This window comes from Dermacentor andersoni, chromosome 4, assembly GCF_023375885.2.
Source record: "Dermacentor andersoni chromosome 4, qqDerAnde1_hic_scaffold, whole genome shotgun sequence".
Lineage (NCBI taxonomy): Eukaryota > Metazoa > Arthropoda > Arachnida > Ixodida > Ixodidae > Dermacentor > Dermacentor andersoni.
In genome coordinates this window covers 75,014,074-75,034,310 of record NC_092817.1, presented here as the reverse complement: position 1 = coordinate 75,034,310, position 20,237 = coordinate 75,014,074, and the positions used below count along the sequence as shown (strand labels likewise).

General features: G+C 47.3%; 1 protein-coding gene across 1 annotated transcript in view; it reads right to left on the bottom strand.

The window, feature by feature from the left end:
• The window catches only part of LOC126536325 (cell adhesion molecule Dscam1-like), a 400,621-nt gene that overhangs the window by 65,369 nt on the left and 315,015 nt on the right, over nucleotides 1-20,237 (bottom strand). Inside the window, exons 9-11 of the mRNA XM_050183244.3 lie at nucleotides 17,902-18,063; nucleotides 8,417-8,616; nucleotides 6,930-7,017 (exon numbers count right to left, since the gene is read on the bottom strand). Of these exons, the coding sequence (XP_050039201.1) occupies nucleotides 6,930-7,017; nucleotides 8,417-8,616; nucleotides 17,902-18,063 (450 nt within the window). The remainder of the gene's footprint in view (nucleotides 1-6,929; nucleotides 7,018-8,416; nucleotides 8,617-17,901; nucleotides 18,064-20,237) is intronic.

Sequence of the window (20,237 nt, the reverse complement as noted above, 5' to 3'; positions counted from 1 at the left end):
AACACGTTGTTTGTCATTGTCCCCGATACGGCGCAACTGCGCTGGCGCGTCTTGACTACCGGTCACTTTCGGAGCAGACAGTTCTGGAACGCCGACCTGTGCAGAAGTCTCACCACAAGACAGTCAAGTCACTCCTGAAATTTTTACTTTCGAGTGGCCTATTGAAGAGACTGTAATTCTCATTGACGTTCACGGCCTTCCCTAGTTTTTTTCTTTTTGTTTGTTTGCTTTTTCTCTCCGCTGTTCTTTTCGTCTTTCAATTCCTCTTAGCCTTCCCCCAGAGCAGGGTAGCAAACCAGAATCTTATCCGGTTAACCTCCCTGCCTTTCCCATCCAGTTTATATCTCTCGCTATCATCCCGGGTCACCTCGCTTTGCACAATATTCGGAATGCGTTTACACTAGATCTGGGGCCACCAATTTTGCAAGATAGCAGCACCCGCAAAGTGGGTGGTAGAGGCCAAGAAAACTTCGCTTTAAAAAAATAATGCAGATCCAACGCACATGTTCTAATCCATGTGAAGGGAAGTGTCAGCCAAGTGGTGTGTATCATTATCATTATTATTATTATTATTATTATTATTATTATTATTATTATTATTATTATTATTATTATTATTAATTTCCCCCTTTATTTTTTTCTTAGAACAGGTCTGAGAGGGGGGCAGAGAATAAACGCGTTATGAATGCCTGACAGGTTTCCGGCTTCCTGTTGCATGGAATTACAAATGCACTTCTCACCTGCCGCAGTTTGACAAAATAGCAGTGCATCCTAATACATTGTCTACCACGGTTGATACCTTCCTGTTCATGCAAAGAAGAAAACAATATAAAATCATACCTAGCCCTTCTAAATGTTTCTACATTTGACTAGAAAGCAGAACATGTCATCGTGATGCAGCTGAATTATTACAAGAGAAGAAATTGTGCCCAAAACTGGAGAATATGAATCGCGAAAGTCTTTTTGAACGATCGTCATAGTGCATTAACAACATACAGACAATATAAAGGTTTCATAATACAATCTAACATAAAATTATGGGCCATTCCACTCTGTGAACGTGGATGACCATGCGAAGCTGTGTAGCACACGACAATGAGGTGACACAGAATCGGGACAAAGTACATTAGAACAAGTACGAACACATTTAACGTCTTGGTCGACGGTCATCGTGACGAAAGATACGCACACACTTATTTTTATACATTCGCGCTCATTCGTGTTGTACATTCGTTACATGCATTCGAGTTTTCACTTCGCGATGTATTGAGACAAAGAATTTGAGACCGAAATCGCCGCACCGACTGGTAGTGGGCAAGTGCCATCAGCGCCTTCGCAGAGGGAGGGGCAGCATGGGAACGCTAGCACGATGAGCTGCGATGGAGCCAGCTGCGGAAGACGACGACGCACGCGCGAGCAGTTTGACTTGATATAGATGACACCTGGTGTGGAGGCGCCCAAGACACTGATTGCGTTTTCTTGAGTGCGTTCACGACAGACGTCATTTAAATGAAAAGCGTGGGCTTCAAGTTAAGATGCATTTCTGAATGCGGGGGTCAGAGGTGCGTGCCGGGGCGTCGGCGCGCCGCCGCCGCCGATGTTTCTTGTAGGCGCCATTTAAATACGTATAAGGATTTCTTTTTTAAGTCAATCCAGCCTCGTCTGAGATTTTGTGTTGACTTGTTTAAATCTTTTCCCTGCCTCAAGCACAGAATCAGGTCAAGCAGGGGAACAATGAACAACACAATGTAAACAAAAGTAACCCTGCTCTCCACGCGTCTGCTCATGCGTGCCGTCACAAGTCAGCCGCAACGTGGAATTCCGAAACTTCTCCTCCAAGAGCGTCATATGGCGAAACGAGAAGAAACAGCGGCCTGCAGATTGTTGGAATCACGGCTTTAGGGTTGTGGGAACTGTAGCGGCGAATAGAATCGACGATATGCCTGATAGCGGCACAATGCTACAGATGCAATTTGTAGCAAGATAGAAATTTCTGGCCCCCATGTGCTTAAGATGCCAGTTGGAAGCTTTGGCATTATTCCGGTCGTTGCATTCGAAAGATAGAAAAAGTTTTTGTGCATTTTTACGTGTAAAAAATATTTTAACAGGTCTGCTGCATGGTACTATTTCTTTGTAGCTTTCATATAAAGAAATGAATGCAGCTGACACCTATAGCCGCAGTGAACTCTAAAACAGTTTCGACGTGCAGATTAAAAAATAACTCTTCTTTTTTTCCGGAAATAATTGCGCATCCGAGCAATGCCTGCATTTCTACTAATCTACACTTCATTCATTCAACCTGATGATGCCAAGTAACAAATTGAGCAAATTTGTTTTCTACCGCATCATAACGTGTCTCAGCTGAAAAAAAGAAGTTCATCTGCTGCCCCTAAAAAAAAGAAAGTATCTTGATTCTTTTTCGTCAGGGAAGAAAGAATCAAGATACTTTCTAATAATAATAATAATAATAATAATAATAATAATAATAATAATAATAATAATAATAATAATAATAATAATAATAATAATAATAATAATAATAATAATTTAATAAGAAAAGTTACATAAGCAAAAGGTGACTAATATTCAGAACAAGTGATTTCACTTATAGTCCAGTCGCTAAGGTGCATTATAGCATCTGCTGATTGGTTGAAAGCTTAGGCGCTGAACCCAGCAAATGATGGTCATAGAAGAGGTCGGTGTGTTTGTTATTCTTTTTTTTTTACTTAAAGCACATTGCATACACACAATCTTATTCAGAACAAGTGGAAGCACGGTTAACATATATAAAGAGTGTCACGGGAGTCGGTGCCGGCTTAGCAATTCTAGACGAATTCACTGACTTTTTGCTCAATGGAAAAATATATCATATAAACTGAGGCATAGCAAAACAAGAAAATAAATTGCAACTGCGACGCAACAGCAAGGCTCTGCATATTCGCGGAGAAATTAATATTCAAACACACTTAACATAGACGCTCTTACATATGTGCCCCATTTTTTTTTTTTTTAGATACGTCGGCTGAGGAGCAGAAAACTTGAAAAACGTTTTGTATTTATCTCACTTTCACCATCTCTACATTCGGTCCTCTCTGCCCGTGGTATGAAAAGGCCAGAATTTCGATCAGTTTAGCAAAGAGGAATGTAGCGAAGCGGCTCTCTTAAATTTGTGGTTTCGGTTCCCGCACCGCCGACGCCACCGCCGCCAACAAAAAATGGCCGTGCGCCACCGCCGGTGAATAAACCGGCGCCGCGCCGGCACCCCGCTATCGCCGGTCGAGACCGACACGGCACACGCCTCAAGCAGTGACACGAGTCATTGCTGATGATGACAGTTTTTGGTGACACAGATTTGTTGACGGACATAAAAAATGCACGGAACCCTAGCCGTAAACATCTTCACTGTAATAAAGACACAGATCCTACACAACTATCGGCGATTCATACAATCGCGTTTACTTTCATCCTGTGCAGTGTACAACATCACGCAATGTGTATGTTTAACCAGCAATAGCAGCCAAAATTTTGCAGTCGTTGCCACCCTTCTCTGTGTATAAGCCGGTGACAGCTGCCCCCTCCGGCTTTTGTCGGGAACCGAGGGGCTGCATCGGAGCGCCAGAACCGGAGAACCAGCGTTCGCAGGCTCTTAGAACGGACTAGCGCGTGCCGTGCTTGCGCCACGAGCACGCGCCGCTTAACTTTATCTTCGTCGTCTTACGCAGCGCCGACCTTTAGCGTCCGCGCGTAGCGGCGTCGGTGGGCGCTACAAGTTCATTATCGTTGAGCAACGCCCTGCTTCTTTCTTTTGATTGCCTCACAGGCTGCGTCAAGGTGACGACCAGGTCACCTTTGACGCGGCCTTGCACCGGTGGCTATCCCTTCCGCGGGATACCACCGGTGCGTTGTACCAAAGAGCAGATAACGACGAAGACCGGCAGCCCTCGGGCCGCCGGGGATGCAAGCGGTGTGCAACAAGTTCCGCCTCCGTTCGCGCGGGTATTTGACCGTTTCTTCACTCTACTTTTTAGATGGTGTTTTGCTGCTGTCGCCCCCTGTGGGTCACTTCTTTTTTTTTTTTCTCGCTGCAGAGTAAAATAAAAAAATGCCGCGCGACTGGCCGTTCGAAGCACTTTGCGCGTATTCGCGGGCTTCTTTCATGCTCGAAAAAAAAAAAAAAAAGAAAACACTTTCGTCTAGCACGTATTGCGCAAAAGAAAGCTACGTCGGGAGTTTTTCGTGTTGCCCTACAATTTTCTCGTTGAGATTTTCCATCTAGTTATAATATTTGAGAAGTTGATTGATTAATTAAGACTAATTTTGTAATTAGGCGGAATGCGAAAAAAAAAAAAGGATATCCGAGTATCTCCAAGCGACGGCAACGACATCACATTGTTTATGTCCAGTTGGGTGGTATTTGCATATCTTTAGGTCTTGGTACATGATAACTGGGACGCCCTGCATAAAATATTCAGCGGTGTGGGCGGCCACTGAAGAGACATTTTTATCTCCGCAACTTCGTCTTGAAAAAATATTTTCTTTTCCTAGTTGAAACAGGACGTGGTATATGCAACATAAAGCAGCCTTACAAGTGAACGAGCACTATATATACAGAGTTTGCTACTTACACGCGTAATACCATGCGTTGCAGTTATGAGCACAACGTGAATAGCAAGAAAAAAACAAACAAAAAAGAACGAAAAGAAAACGGAATTCGAGAATTAACACGACTTGGAAAATGCTGAGGCAAAGTGTTCTAGAATCGCGAACTCTGAGAGAAATATTCCAAAACACCGGTAAGCCTCTTAATGCTCTCAATAGTTCCAACTTTAACGAGTTCCCTCCTCAGCTCGTTAAGCTGTCGAGGCTGGCCAAAACGCAGGCCTTGCTGCGCCGAACCGGCCTGGCAGGACTTTCTAGTAACGCGAAGATTAATTTCACGAGAAACAAAAAACAAACTAAAAGGTGGCAATAAATATATGAGCGAGGCTTCAGGAGACATCAAGAGAAAAACGAATAAACGGTTAAAGAACCGGCGACGGGGAAAAATAAACAAAAACATCGGCGCGTGAGGCGCATAGCCGGGCGACGTCAGAAAGCAGAAGGGGCCTGTACGGCGACAACCTCCCTAATTCCGTTAATCACGAGAAAACGAAGTTATAGCCTTGCGCCACCACCCTTCCTCCTCCCCCTCGAAATGCGCCGGTATATAGTTGACAGCACGCACTCGGTTGCGGCACACGTTGGTGCGAGCGTCGCGGCTTGACGACGACGAGGTAATCTCGTCGCACGCTGAGTATAGCGTAGCCCTGCTGTCGCTGCGCGACACGCTGAGCGGTGCGACGGGTGAAGCGCAAGGGAGCAACGATCGAGACAGTTACCAAGGGGTGGAGCAGGGAAAGAGCAGCAAGGACAGAGGGAAAGGGGAGATGAAAATCCAACATCTGTCGACGACGAAGAATGGGTGGGAATGACGAAAGAGTTTTCGCCACTTGCCCGTAACTCGGTTACTCAGGTACGCGGGACTCTCTCTCTCTCTCGTCTCTCTGCCACCCCCGCTTACATACTTAGAAGCCGCGGACGATGTACTTTCGTCGGAACAAAAGGAGTTAGGAGAGACCCGAAGCGAATGAGAAAAACACACAAATTGGCGCAAGCGCCTTCGTAACGTGGTCACTGTCGAGGACTGTCGGGAGTGCTAGAGCCGGGGAAAAAAATAGGAAGAGAAAGGACGTGCGATGCCTGCATGGGTGAAGCAAGCTAGACCACCTCTACGGAGTTCGACAGAAGACGAAGAGGCTGGCGCATGCAGATTAGTGGCCTTTGTCCGCACAGAGTCTGTGGCAGCAACTTTAGGTTGTCGAACTAAAGAAAACGGAGAAAAGTGCAGATAAGATCCCGTGATTGTAACTTTTTTTTCAAATTCACCCTTCAATTAGTCTGACTGCTCGTTCACGTGCCAGTCTGGTTATTTCAATATCTTTTCGGTTTCTTCCTTTACTTCACGTTACTCGTTTTTAAATAAGAATTTTCTTCAGCTACCCCCTGCCGCCAGATTATTGGTCTCTTAGTTGGTACGAGCTATAAAAGAGGTCCATCATCATCATCATAATCATAATCACCTGTAGAGTTTTCGATGGGAGAATGTATTTCTTTTTGGGAAAATACATTAAATTAAAACAAAATTTTCGCATAACAGAGACTATGTCTCCAAGGAAGGCACGCTTTCCTTTCTTCCTTTGGGGGCACATTTTAGCTGCCGACGTGTCAAGCGTTTGTTGAGCGGAACTGTCACATAAGCTTCCCTGACTTCATGTGCATTTTAAGTGTGCCTCACCGCGCGGTTGTTTCTTCCACTCATGAGGTGAACGACACGGCAAATTTCTTGTTGTAGACCCATCACAAAATACGAAAGTGACATTACGACGATATCGCATTTGGTCTGGAAGTTCATTTGCATTAAAGAAAATGAAATAAATACAAGAGAAAATTGGCACGCCTATTAAATTACCGTGGTTAATGGGGTTACAGGGCTTTTTGACTTCCGCATACGAGCCTACAAGCGCTAGCCCGGCAACCTTGAACAGCTATCATCTCGGCAAGTTTGCTCTCCTACAAGACAAGAGCAGTCACAGATCTCCAGCTTCGCCAGCTCTGTAGAGAACAGGAAGTGGGAGACGGGGATTCTGCAAGGGTCCACGCAGTCGGCTGCCCATTTCGGCCGTTGCAGCCGTCGATGATTGGCTTGATCTGTACCCGCGAAGAGGAGACAGGCACTATCAACAAGTTTCCTCCTCGGCGTTGGTACAGCTGCAGCAGATCAGCGGTGGCCGGAATGGACAGTCGACTAGGCGGGTGGACTCCTACAAAGTAGCCCCTCCCCCCACTTCCCCTTCCCCCCTCTAAGAACCAAGCGCATGGGCCGTACTCACCGTTCACGACCATCGTGGAGGAGAAGTTTGCAGACGCCGCAGCGTTGGACGCGACGCACGTGTATTCACCCCGATGATTGTAGCTCACCTAAGCGAAACAAAGCGTAAATACGGAATTGAAGCGTGGTATGGACTACGAACTTTGTGACATGCGCAGCGCTCACCACAAATACTGGAAACTATGCCCGTGAATGTCGCCACAAGCTCCAGGTGTTTATGCACTTAGCTCACACACTACTAGGCATGGCCACCGCTAGGCACAATACTCACTTTAATTTAAAGATGTAAATATACAAGCACAATTCCTACACCTCATCAATCTTCAACAAAATGGATATCACAATTAATATACATTTGTTAGAGCATCTGTATAATGCATTAGTTCACAGCTCACGGTAAACCGCGATATTGTTCACGGCGGTTCCGCTAAATTGTTAATGAGAAATTATTTATGTGTTACAAAGCGGCGCATAGTTTATCAACTTTGCCTGCTTCAGCTGCTTTCATAGATGCAGTTCACAGAACTGCGATATCGCTTTTTATTGCTGAGCTAGAGAATTGTAAACTTAGTGCTAATTATATAAACCTATTTTCTTTTACAATTTAGCAATTTTTGTAGACAAATTGATAGCCTAAGTAGCTATTTACAACAGCCTCAAGTTTTAGCTTTTCTAATATCGAAGAAGCTTAATCAAATTCGGTGCAGCGAATGCTAAGCAAAACGATTTCTCCGTCTGAAAGTACGTATCTACGCTTATAGGGTTTCCCAGCTATCACGCACTAAGTTTGAAAAGAACACGGATAATTGAATGTGAATATGAGCAAGTGCACGTGGTTAGTGTCTTGGTGAGAAAACGCCAGTAATCTCTTAGTCCCTGACATTCAATTATTCAGTCAAAAGTAATTATCTAACTTTTTAATAATTGTTTTCATTGTCAAGATGTTAATTGGGCGTTTCTAGGGAAGAGACGTCAAAGTGAGGCGTTTCCAGCGAAATACACATTTGTGTGTTTACCTTTTTTCTTTTTACCATGTTTACCATGTTTACCACGTTTACCATGTCATGGCGCACAGTGGCATAGCCAGAATTTTTTTTCGGAATAGAGGGGGGGGGGGGGAGGGGGTACATGCACTTGACTGGCGACGGGGTGGTTGAGGGGGTGGAGGGGAGTCTGGGCAAACTGCATACTAACATAGAAATTGCGGAGGATGGGGAGGGTGGAGAGAGGCACCTGCGCAGTGTGTCACCCCCTGGCTACGCTACTGACTGCGCACCCGTGCGGACTGGAGAAACGTGTGGGCTCCCTTTAGGCTAATACAGTAACACTACTGCGCACGGAATAGCAGCGCCATCAAATAGTATCAGTGGGAAAGGTGTGCGTTAAAAAAAAAAATCTTGGTGAATGATGGCTGGGACACCTTGTACATAGAAGCTCCTGTCGAAGCAGCTCTAACTGTGGTCTTCGCACAGTGCGACATACGCTGACCTCTTTGATAAAGAGCGTAGAGGAGAACTCGTTGCTGGATTCGACCTTGACGTCTCTACCGTCGGGTGCGAGGGGAGCTCCGTCCCGGAGCCAGCGGATGCGGACGGGGCTGTCCCCTTCCAGCACCGAGCAGGTGACGATGGCGCGCATGCCTTCCTTCAAGTTGGCGGGAAACGAGAACGGACCCACCACGGGAGCCACTGTGGACAAAATCAAACAGTGCATCGTCACCACGTTGTCATCACCATCACCACCGTCATCATTATCATCATCAAGAGAAGCTGTTATCTGTGTTCGAGGGATTACTCTGGAACACGACACAAATCCGTGAGCATCGCAGTGACGAACTAAAGTATTCCATGGCGACAGTTATGCGTATAGCCCATGTATCGGCGGGTGGAATGATAACACGTCTGACGGATTGATATAGTGTTTTTAAGCCCCCAAAAGCAACACGCGATCTATGAAGGACGTAGAGTGGGGGACTCCTCATTAATTTGTGCTGCCTTGGGTTACTTAAAATGCATCTAAAGCTAGATACGCGGGTATTTTTGTTCCCATTCCGCTCCCACTGAAATGAGATTGCTCCGACAAGTTAATTAAACCCGTGACGTCGTATTAAAAAACGGAGCAAGTAGCAACGGCGCGACGGGACCAACAAAGATGGCACCATATTTTTTTAGTTCGTTTCAAATCACCCGACCTACTTGTTTCTAGTGTATACGCTAAAAATAATGCGCAGAAACCATCGACGACGATTGCAAATGTAACCGAATAGCCGGACGGCTTTTGAGCGAACTATTCGCTTTATTAAAAGACTGACGCACTCGAAGGCGAACATTGACCGCGGCAAGGTTAATTACGTGGCTTTTGTTGTTTCGTGCATCGTGTAATTCTGTGAAGAAGAGAAATCCGAACAGAAGAGGGCAGCTGGAGATGGGAAGGGCAATCCTTTCCGAGCGCTCCCCCAGGGCAACTAAACCTTCGGACGCCCCAAAGCTCTCGCACGACAGTGCTGCTGCAGCTCGTACCGAGAAGCCGGGCTACTCGCTTACACCTGATAAGTTTGAGAGAACTACGTTGACACACAAGGTAATTTAATTTCAAATATTTACCGTTGTCGGCGAACGGGCCCCGTCACTCGATTGCGTATAAGAGCTCGCGCCCTTCGTGTATCAGCAGTGAGAGTCCGCGACCGCCAACCACTGACCATCAACCGCGAAAACGAACAGAAAACCGTACGAAAGTTATTCACTTTAAAATACGATTTGTCGCGGGTCGTTTCAGTGATGTTTAGTAAAAATCTCGAGTGTTGTGTGCAGCAAAGCACCCTCAGCTGGGGACGAAGGCTCAGCGTGGTGCGCGCTCACATTCGACTGTCATCTAAGGAGCACTATACGGTGACTTGGCTTCACGAACCGCGAGATAAAGTACCACTTAAAACAAGAAGTACTGGTGCATAGACGGACAGACATATCATGCTTGTTCAACGGCAGTGATGGCAAGACTTCGGTACGAAACATGCAAATGGGCGAAATGAAATGAAGGGAGCGCGAACGGCACACCTGCCCGTCGCGTCGGCACCGTATGTCCCCGATGCTCCCAACCGCTGCCCCCGTTCTCCGAGTGCCAGAATTACTCTGAGTGTATACGCTCGGCGTTTTTCTTTTTTTTTCTGAAAACAATTATCCGTGGCTTATAGGAACAAAGCATTCGTCGCGTCTTCTCCCCACAGACAGTGGGTCGCTGTTTGGTTACACGACTGTCTGCGCAGGAGACGTCATTAGGCAGCCGAGACCCATGCGTGTAGCTTCTGCAGGCCTGCCATAACACGTGCCGTCGCTCGACGAGCACTTGCATTAGCTTGCCGACCAAAGAGGGCGCCGCAGAAAGGGAGGGAACCATTTTAGAAGAGATAAGCGCGGTGGCGGCGAGCGGCTGTGGAGGCGTTCTGTGTAGCCGGCTGCGCTGTGACAGGGGGTGCCGGTCGCCCAGCCTAACCAGGCAGAGGCATCCTGAAAGGAACGAGGCGGGCGCGTCTGTGCCGCTCGATCCTTGCTCGATTTCTTTGTGCGTTTTTCGCTTCTTCCTGTCGGTTGCCCATCCCCGTAACATATTCATAACTCTGGGCTCTACTGATTGCTCATTAGTGGAGGAAGTGACAGATTCGCGAAGAAAGAAGATGCGCCGAAAGTAGCTCGCATTACGCGTGATGCATGTATAATATATACAGGCCGATATGTGCAGCCTCGCTCGGGGCGGCAAAGTGCAGTTTCGTGCAGTGTGCTTGAGTCAGCTGTGCAGCTAATTGCTATACATAGCTGTCATCGACTCTTTAAAGAGGAAATCCTGGCAACTCAATGTATAAGCTTATTATTACACAGAGAACTGTCGTCGAGACTAGCAACGCAAGAGCGCTGACAAACGGACAGTCCTTAAGCAGAGAGCCTATATATGAAGCTTATTTCAGACCCATTTCAGGCCTTTTGCGTTGCCGGACACCCTTGTGTGTATCTTAAGCTACGCGACGGCATGCATTGAAAGTGGGCCGACTTGTGACTCACGGAGACGCCTGTGAAAGCACGTGTACCACGCGGAACACATTTTTGCCACAGGATAAGAGTTACTATAGCGCTGTGCGATGCTGCCCAATTCTTCAGCCATTAGGTCGCGACTACACGCAAGCTTATCTCACGCCAAAGTCGCGATCTGAGAGTACTGGCCCATGAATAACGTGACAAGTTCTCGCATTCTTACCTCGTGACAGCTAGGGCTTTGAGACGCTGCTCTGTCTTCGAGATGGGCCCATATTTTTTTGTCAGATAGATACCTGTACAAACTGGGTAAGGTGCACCCATCACGATTCCCATTGAAATGCTGCAGTGATGTCTGAAAACAAACTTTATACTTTTTTACAATGTTTCTTTGATTAAAAATTTGGTTTGTCTTACGTTCATTCACAATTTTTGTAAAAGCCCACGCGATAAGTGATACAGCTTTGTGGCCGATATCTAGAACTGACTGGCTGCTGGCATAATGCGCATTGATAGCTTTGCAGCACGCTGATAGAGCGTTCTATATATATATATATAGCAGCGCGGACGTTTGTATATAAATGCGCCTCAGCGACAGTTCGTATCGAAAATTCCTTTGGTAAACGTTCAATCGACTTCCTGTCAATGTGTGCTCGCTAGGGTGCCGCTTTCGCCTTGATATCGGACACTTCGAAGCGAACAAAAGCGAAGCGGGAAAGGGAAGTGACAAAAACAAAACGAAACAAGGCCTCGACTCTGTCTCCCTCACTTTCTCCGCAGCGACGCATCCTAAAGTATAATGCAGCCGACGTGCTGTCGTCCGCGAGGCCATCTTTCAAAGTTTTCCGCCGCGTCGTCCACAGCCCGCATCTTACGCCGGGCGCACTGTTTGCCCGGGCGCGACAGTTCGTCGTGGGCCGCATGCCGGACGCGGAAGAGAGTTTCCCGAGTTTTTTCCTCTCTTGTTCCGCTTCTTTCTCGCACCAAAGAGAGAGAGAGAGAATGCATAAATTACACCCCGGCTATCTCGAAGAGCAGGCAGTCACTCTCGAAGAAGAAGAAAAAAGCCCTTTCTTTATATACATCTATGTAAAAAAAAAAAAAAAAAAAAAAAACACTTTGCTGATTCTGCGCATAATACCGCTGCCACGTTCGTTCCATTATCTTCCAACAGCCCGCGGTGGCCGCCATTCGTCGTTGCGCATGCGTCGTTGAATGCAGAGCGATGAAAGCGATTACAAAACGAGGCAAGGAAGCTTGGTTACCGAGAAAAGTAAAAACGAGGGGGGAACTATATAAAGTTTGGCCTGCCTCGTATACTTTGTCTTCCGTTCTTGCTGTTTCCTGTTCCATTTCCGGACACTTCTCCCGCAGCCGGCACCACGAATGTTTTTGATTACTCGAGCGGCGGCGGGCGGCCTCGGTGGTTTTTTGGGGGGGCGGGGGGGGGGGGGGGGGGGCGGCTGGCTTGGCATCTGCGCGTCGCTTCTCGTCTTCTGCGCGCGCCGCCGTAAATATTTGAAATGCCCCGCAGACCACCACGACCCCCATTCGTCTGCGCGCCTGCGTCCGACTGAAAATTGCCTTTGCCGCCCGCATCAGCCCAGCCTCCCTATACGGCTGGGAGCAACACGGCGGCTGCTTTGTCGGGTGCGCATAGAGGGAAAGGGAGTTCGACCCAGGGAGGAGGAATACTATCCGACGAGACGCGTGGGCGCGGCATTGTTCTTCGAAGCGCCATCGCGGTAATTAAGTCCTCTGTTTTTTAATCAAGATCGCTATGTCTGTCGTATATGCAGATGATTGTTTCCCCTTGTTCTTCTATAAGGCATCGCACCGCTCGAATGACAAAACGTGTGAAGGTAGAGAAAGGAAGCAAGTAAGGAATGCCGGAATCAAAGAGAGTTGAAACACTCGGAGAATTGCAAGAAAAGGCTGCTTCGAGGAAATTCGGAAGCGTCATTCAAATTTCTTTCTTTCTTTCTTTCTTGTCAGTGAGAATGTTGCCGAGAGTGTGAGCTTTCAAGGCCGTTCTTACGCGTTCTCTTCAATCTATATAGATGATTAAGCGTTTGGCATGCCATTCCTATGACTACATATTTCGCATGTTTTCCGCATAATTGTTTCAAAGTCTACATGAATTCCATATCATTTCGATAATAATATTATGGGAAAAAATGTTGAATTATTGGAGGGCAGATGGAATGTTTCAGTAAGGTAGGTAGTACGTTAGGTATTACCGTACAAACTTCATTCACGCACGTTTGGGTGGCCGTTCCGTTCTAGATAGGTGCTACACATATCATCGCCCATAATATACAGAAAGCTGGTACAAACTGGCACCTAAATTCATAAGTGCGCTTGGATATCATGCAGTTTGCATGCTTAAGTGCTCAATGGTGGCCGACTATTAGGTGTAGGAAGCGTTTGGCCTGATAAGAATTGACCTAGCAAGTCACATGCACAGGGACTGTTTCTGGCTATGTTTTGCAGAAAAGTATGTCATATTGCCCTTGGCTCTCATTTCATCGAGAGTGTGTCCGTGAAGAGTGTCAACTTTTCTCTTCCTTCTCATCTTTCAGTCCCCGTTCTCCAGTGCAGTGTAGGCAACCGTGCTCAACCTGGTTAATCTCCCCGTTTTTTCTCTTATGAATTCTCTCTCTCTCTCTTTCTCTCTCTCGCTCTTGTATACGTTTAAATAATTGCTACTTGTGCCACATGCTTTATTGAGGCCCTTATTTAAATAGACAAACAGAACGAATAGAAGAAATAGAACTACGACTTACTTCCGTCTCGTTGTACACACAAAAATGTTAATGACCTCATAAATTACTAAACCTTATAAACATACATTGCAAAACTTTCAGCATGCTAAAAATATTCGGCTACCTGTGTAGAAAGGGATGTTCTTTGACGCTCTTAGTTCATGCAAGAAGGAAGAGTTCGAAGACACCATACATAAGTGCTGTCATATGTGTCATACCCCAGTTACTCAGCCAACACGCTGACAGGACGGGAAATACCAATGCAGTAGTTAAAAAAAGCGACCAATCGGAAGTTTTAGAGTCAGTGGCATTTCTTCTAAATAAGATGCAAAAACAAAAAGGGGTGAAGAAATCTGGAGATTATACCTCGACGTTAGTTCCTACTGGAAGGTATGGTAAGTAGAGACACAGAATTGTAAACAGCAAGAGCGCAGCAAATAAAAAAAAAAAAAAGAAGAGAGGAAGACGGTTTATGAAAGGAAGGAATTTCGCCATAAGCGAACTTTTTGGAAGTTCATTTATCACGGACAAAGACTTTGTCTGCTAGTGGCACTTCCACGGCGCCGCACTGGCCGCACTGCCAAGAGATTAATTTCCTCCAGCAGACGACGTAGCACGACCTAAGCGCGCTTCGGCAGCGTTATTGTTGTTTTTTTACTGTTTAAAGCGTAATCAAATACAAACGCTCGTACACAGATTGCAGATACAATGAGAATAACCTACGTTGGAAGCGGTGCTCCTAGGGATTTCACTTAAGTGAATTACAGCAACCTGTTGTATGCGAAAAACCTTTCGCCGAGTAGCATTCACTAAGCAAGCCGACGCGATAGACACGGTGCTTTACGAGATGCGTTCGCAGTTCCTCAACCGAATCAAGACCAACGTATCATTTTTGTAGGCAAAGTCTTCTTCGGCGACTTCAGATCGATTTGGGGTTCGTGGGATCTAGGTTTCTGGCCACTTTCATCTGGTAAATTAGACGATAAGAACTTATGGCAGAAGTTCCTGTCGTGGGGAAGTATTCTGTAATAGTACACATAGTGGACATGTCCATTTCGTCTGCTGCTGAAGTGCTGATTGGCTGTGGCACCTAATTGCTGCGGACGCGCAGCCCAGCCCAGCCAATCAGCACTTCAGCAGCAGAAGACGAAATGGACAAGTCCGCCAGGTGGACTTTTACAGAATACCTCCCAGATCTCTTTTAATGTCTAGGCCTTTTTCTGTTTCTTCCGAAGCACTAAAATTACGTCTGTTATTACACTATTTGAAGCTTTCTAGTGCAGGTAGCACAAAGATAAAGGAGTCTATATGGAGCGTGGAACGAAAAAGAGGCTCTGAGTTAGATTGTAGCTGTGTACGGAATAGTAATATTACGTAATTAGCGCTAAAAGGCCGGAGTGAGGCCCAGATGTGCTCATTCAAATTGGGCGCGCCTGAATCCGTAACCGGGAGTATGGATTTACTCAACGAATAAATATGGGCCGATCCCGCAGAAGGTGTAGTATAAAAATCTGGGCCGATCCCCTCCGAAGACTGTGCGCTCTTAACAAACAACATGGCGCGCTAATGTGCCCCAGAAGCCTTTGCATTGATTCGATGTCAGTCGCTGTTCAGACAGCTGTCGTGCTTCGCCGAGTTTGTTACCTCAAAACTCTGATTTAGACGCGGAAAAGAGAAAGACAGAGATGAAGCGGAAAGGCAGGGAAGTTAATCAGAGATCGGTCTCCGCTTTGCTACCCTACACTGGGGTTGGGAGATAGGGGTTAGAAAGAGGACAGAGAGGAAGGGGTTACAAAAACCACACAAAGAGACAGACACACAAAAGGCGTTCCAGTTAGAGACGTTTACAAAGGCCGTAAGCGCAGGAAACTTAACGCATAACCTTTAGTATTATTTTGACACGCTGGAGTGGGGTTCTTGTTGGCGATAGTTCAGAAAAGCACTTACTAATATATAATTAGTATACGAATTAACTTCTCATTCTAATAACATTTGATCGTTTTTCTCCTATGAGTGGGCTTGCCACTGCCAGCAAAAAAAAATTCTGGGGTTTTACGTGCCAAAGGCAGAAACAAAAGTGACCCGGTTGTTCTGATTTTAAAGTAAACAGTGAAGATCCAATATTTAGGCAATTTTTTCACCGTGAGTGATTTTTTTGGGGTGACATACATTTTAAAATGACTATATGAATTAGTCAGACAAATAATTATGCAAATTAAACTATGTTTAACTGAGAGATTCAAGCGATTGATGCGTAGTGTTGCTGCAGCGTAGTGAATTGCGGAGTATTTCACACATAAAATCGAAACTAAATAACCGAAGAACGCGACCGCCACGCTCTTAGGTGACTCCCACGAGTTAAAAATTAAATTATGGGGTTTTACGTGCCAAAACTAATTTCTGATTATGAGGCATGCCGTAGAGGAGGACTCCGAAAATTTGGACCACCTGGGGTTCTTTAACGTGCGCCTAAATCTATGTACACGGGTGTTTTCGCATTTCGCCCCCATCGTAATGCGGCCGCCGTGGCCGGGGTTCGATAACCGCGACATGGTGCTCAGCAGCCCAACACCATGCATCGCCACAGAGCAACCACGGCAGGTTCCTCCCACGAGTGAGGTGACTCTTCAAGCCTCGGCTCGGGACGTGCATGAAGAAAGCGAGCGTGCTTATGAAGTCGTGGTCAAGCCAGGTTAATTCATTAGCACATTAGCACAAATTCATTAGCAAATAGTCTGACTCTCCCACTTAAAATGTTAATTAGCCTAATTTTTACGATTACTCACCTAATTACAACCGCAGGTCATTTCTAGGTGTATGCCGCTTGGGCAAAAGCAATTTCAAGGAAATCGCTTCGTTATTGCATATCCCCTATTTTACAAGAATTTCGAAGGCATTTTCTGAAACAGCGTGCATGTTTCTGAGGGGGAATTCGCCTAGCATGATCTCCTCGAGTTATGTTCGTGACAGAATTTTCATCTTCAATTTGCCGTGGCCTCTCCAGTGCTCCAGAAAGCTGCCTGATGGTGACGCGTTCACAGAACATATTGAACCAAACCAGAAAAATTGCGATGGCTGCTTTCCAGCGGTCATGGTCATGGTCATGGACAAAACGCCTGTATGTGAACAGCACATACTGTCGCTTTGCAGTGACGGCGAAGAACAGACCTGTCAAATTGCTAGTTAGGGATTTAACTCTTTATCGGGTGAACTTGCACGCAGGCAAAGCAAAACAACACACAAAACACAACAACGGCGAGCACAGTCGTCGACGGTCTAAACGTGAACTATAGGTCAATGTCGTCGGCTATTTATGCATGAATCATCATATATATTCCAGCGTAATCACTGGTGATCGCGTGTGTTCCAGAGCGTAGCTGCCAATCGCGTCGCAAACGCAGTCTGATTGTACAATAATCTCTCGCTAAACAATCTGCGACAGCCTTTCGAAAAATTCCGACACATTGTGCGACCCATCAGTGCGAGCTCCGAGTGATAACTTTGATTGTAGCAGTGGTTACCCAGTTAAATATGGTCCCGGGCAAAAGATAATGCACGCGCATCGATATCAAAAGGAGGCAAGGAGCGTATTAGCATCCCGTTGCATCTACGGCTTGCCGGCTGCGAGGCAGCCTGGTTCTCGGGTTGATGATTTAATCTAGAGCATATTACGCTCGCATTCGACCTATAGAGTTGAGAAAAAAAATATTCACTCAGTTTTTAACTGTAAACAAAAGTCATTTACGGCAATTCACATATTTATTTCACGCTAAAAGAATTCTTCTGGAGTAGCGGAGAGTGTAGCAGCGTGGAAAACGAGATTCAAGCTTCCTAGTTATCACTGTCTCGTCCAAAAATTCGCGACGTATTTTGGTATTTTGAAATACGTTAATTATTTTGGGCTGAAAAGTTCAGCTAAAGTTGCTAAATTGAGGACCTGTTTATTTACGTCCGCGTTTACTCCCTCTTTCTTTTTTTTCCTCTTTATTTCTCTTTGCCTCTTTCCCCCCCTTTTTTTCTCTCCTCTTCAAGCCAGTGGGCGCGGTGTCGCTTTCGGGAGACAAATGCTCGACAGCTTCTTTTTCTCTCCGTGTAATGTTTATACATGTTTACACGAATGGTAATAATAACGCGCTGCAGGCATTGTGTGCAACTTGGCGAGTCGCTGTGGTCGGGGGGCACTCACCCATGACGCTGACGTAGAGATCCCTCGAGGCAGACTTCCCCGAGGGGCCCGTGGCCACACACCGGTAGCCGCCTTCGTCTCCGCTTCTCTCCACCCGATGAACAGAGAGCGTGCCGTTCCGGAACACGCTCTGGCGCTTGCTCTGCGGCAGCCGGGCGTCCCCTGTGCAAGTGTTGCACGAGGGTTGCAATGTGGCCTTGTTGGTAATGCATCTTCAAGGGGTGTACGGTGGCGCGATTAAAAGACGGGACAAAAGAAGACACACAGGGACACGCACCGCGTTGTGTGTGTCCCTGTGTGTCTTCTTTTACCCCGTCTTTTAATCGCGCTACCGTGCACCCCTTGTAGGTGTTGCAAGCGTGAGAAACGTTTGAGAAGCCCGTTACAGGAGGAATTAGTTGCCGCGCTCACCGCACACTAAGCGCTAAAGGGGTGTGGTATTCAGTTCACGAAGAGGCACGGCTATAGTAAATAACGTCTAACGAACAAAGGTTGCGAAAGAAAAATGGAAATCTGCAAGGCACCTCATCGTAGCACGAAGCCATGCGGATGAATCAACTTTGCCATGTTTCAAGTTGTCGTTCAATTCGCCCTCGCACTGCCGACTACTATAGTGAATCTGGTAAAGTAAATGACCAAAAGTTAGGTATAAAGGTCCTAGGTTCAATCCTGGACTCAGAATTCTTATATTTTTTTTACGGCGATTGGAAGTATACGGATGCTCAAGCCGCATTCAATGCCTCTGCGGTTGTTGTGTTGTCCTGCAGACAACGAATGCAGGTCTCGCTCGCGGAATGTTAGGTCAGCGCCAGTAGGCGATGGTTAGGTCATCGGAGACGCAGAGTGCATTTGGCTACAAAAACGGGGGCCCAAGTAGACGCACCATCAACGCTACGCTCAATCGCCTCGGTGGCGGAGCAAGGACGCCGTTTTGCCATCCGCCGTTTGCACGAGGGAAGCTCGCGCGCACACTATGGGCACGTCAGGTTTGCTTTGCTGAGCTGCTGTGGGTATGTTCTGGTCTGAGGATGAAACGCAAAGGCTGCCCGAGATTACACGGGGCGCTAAGTAACGCTGGCAGTTTCCCGTGGGTCTCATCTTGTGCATCACCGAAATGCGGCGCCTGCAACGCATCAAGAGCGGCGCTCCTCATCATACCAACGTTGTGAGACGCCTGGTAGCTGCCAGGGCGCCGTTCCTTTTGCCCCAGCAGCGGTTGCCTTGCGTCTCGCGCCGGCATGTCGCACTCGCCTTATAGCTACTCGCGTTTTCTCAAACGATCCTCGACTCAACTTTATTCCTTCATTCCACTGAGTTGAGCAAAGTGCCACCTCTCGAGTGAAGAAGAAGAAGAAGAAGAAACTTTAGTAAAGAATAGTCCCGCAGTTCTTGATGTGGTGGCCTCAGGTGACGGCTCGAAGTTCTTGGACTCGAGCGGCATCTTTGGCTTGCCGGACGGCCCAGAGCTGGTCTGCCAGCTCTGAACTTCTGATAGCCGCCTCCCAGCGGCGGCGACGCCTACGGAGAAGGTCCCCCGCGGCTCCCGCATCCGGGGCGGCGTCGGGAAGAATGGAGCTCGAGCCTTCTCCTACTCTGGCAACAGCCGCGATTCTGGACGCGTCGCCAACGGAGCTGCTTTGATTGCCGTTATTGCCGGCACACTCCCAGAGCATGTGTCGCAGCGTTGCTCTGTGTCCGCATGTTTTACACGCGTCTGTTGGGTACAAACTCGGATAGCAGTGGTGTAAGATAGCGGGGCTAGGGTAGGTGTGTGTCTGGAGCAAGCGTAATGTTACGGCCTCGTTCCTGTTCAATTTATCGTGCGGTGGTGGGAATGTGCGTCTTTCAAGTCTGTAGTGTTGGGTGAGGTCTCTGAACGTGGTTAGGCGATCGCCCCACGCCCAGTGTGTTTCTTGTTGCTGTGTTTCTATTGTAGTGTCCCGATCCGGCAGATCCGATGCCCCGCTCTCGGGGGCGGAGGCGGCCACATAATCAGCGGCGGCTCGGCGTGTGAGACCTCGAGCCGTGGCGTGGGCCGCCTCGTTTCCCGCGAGCGGAACATCGGTGTGTGCCGGGGTCCAGAGGAGGAAGACCGTAGAATTTTGGGGTTGCGAGGGCGAGTCGCCGTCGTCAGAAATTTGGAGTATGCGGGCCGCTTCCCGCGAGACACGACCACGCGCGAAGCCGCGGATTGCCGCCTGCGAGTCGCTGATCACGATTGCAGCGTTCGGCACCGCAACGAGTGCTAGGGCTATCGCGGCTTCCTCGGCCGCCTCCGTGTGTCCCGTGGTCACCGTGGCGCTCGCGAGGCACCTACCCGAGCGGTCTACAACCGC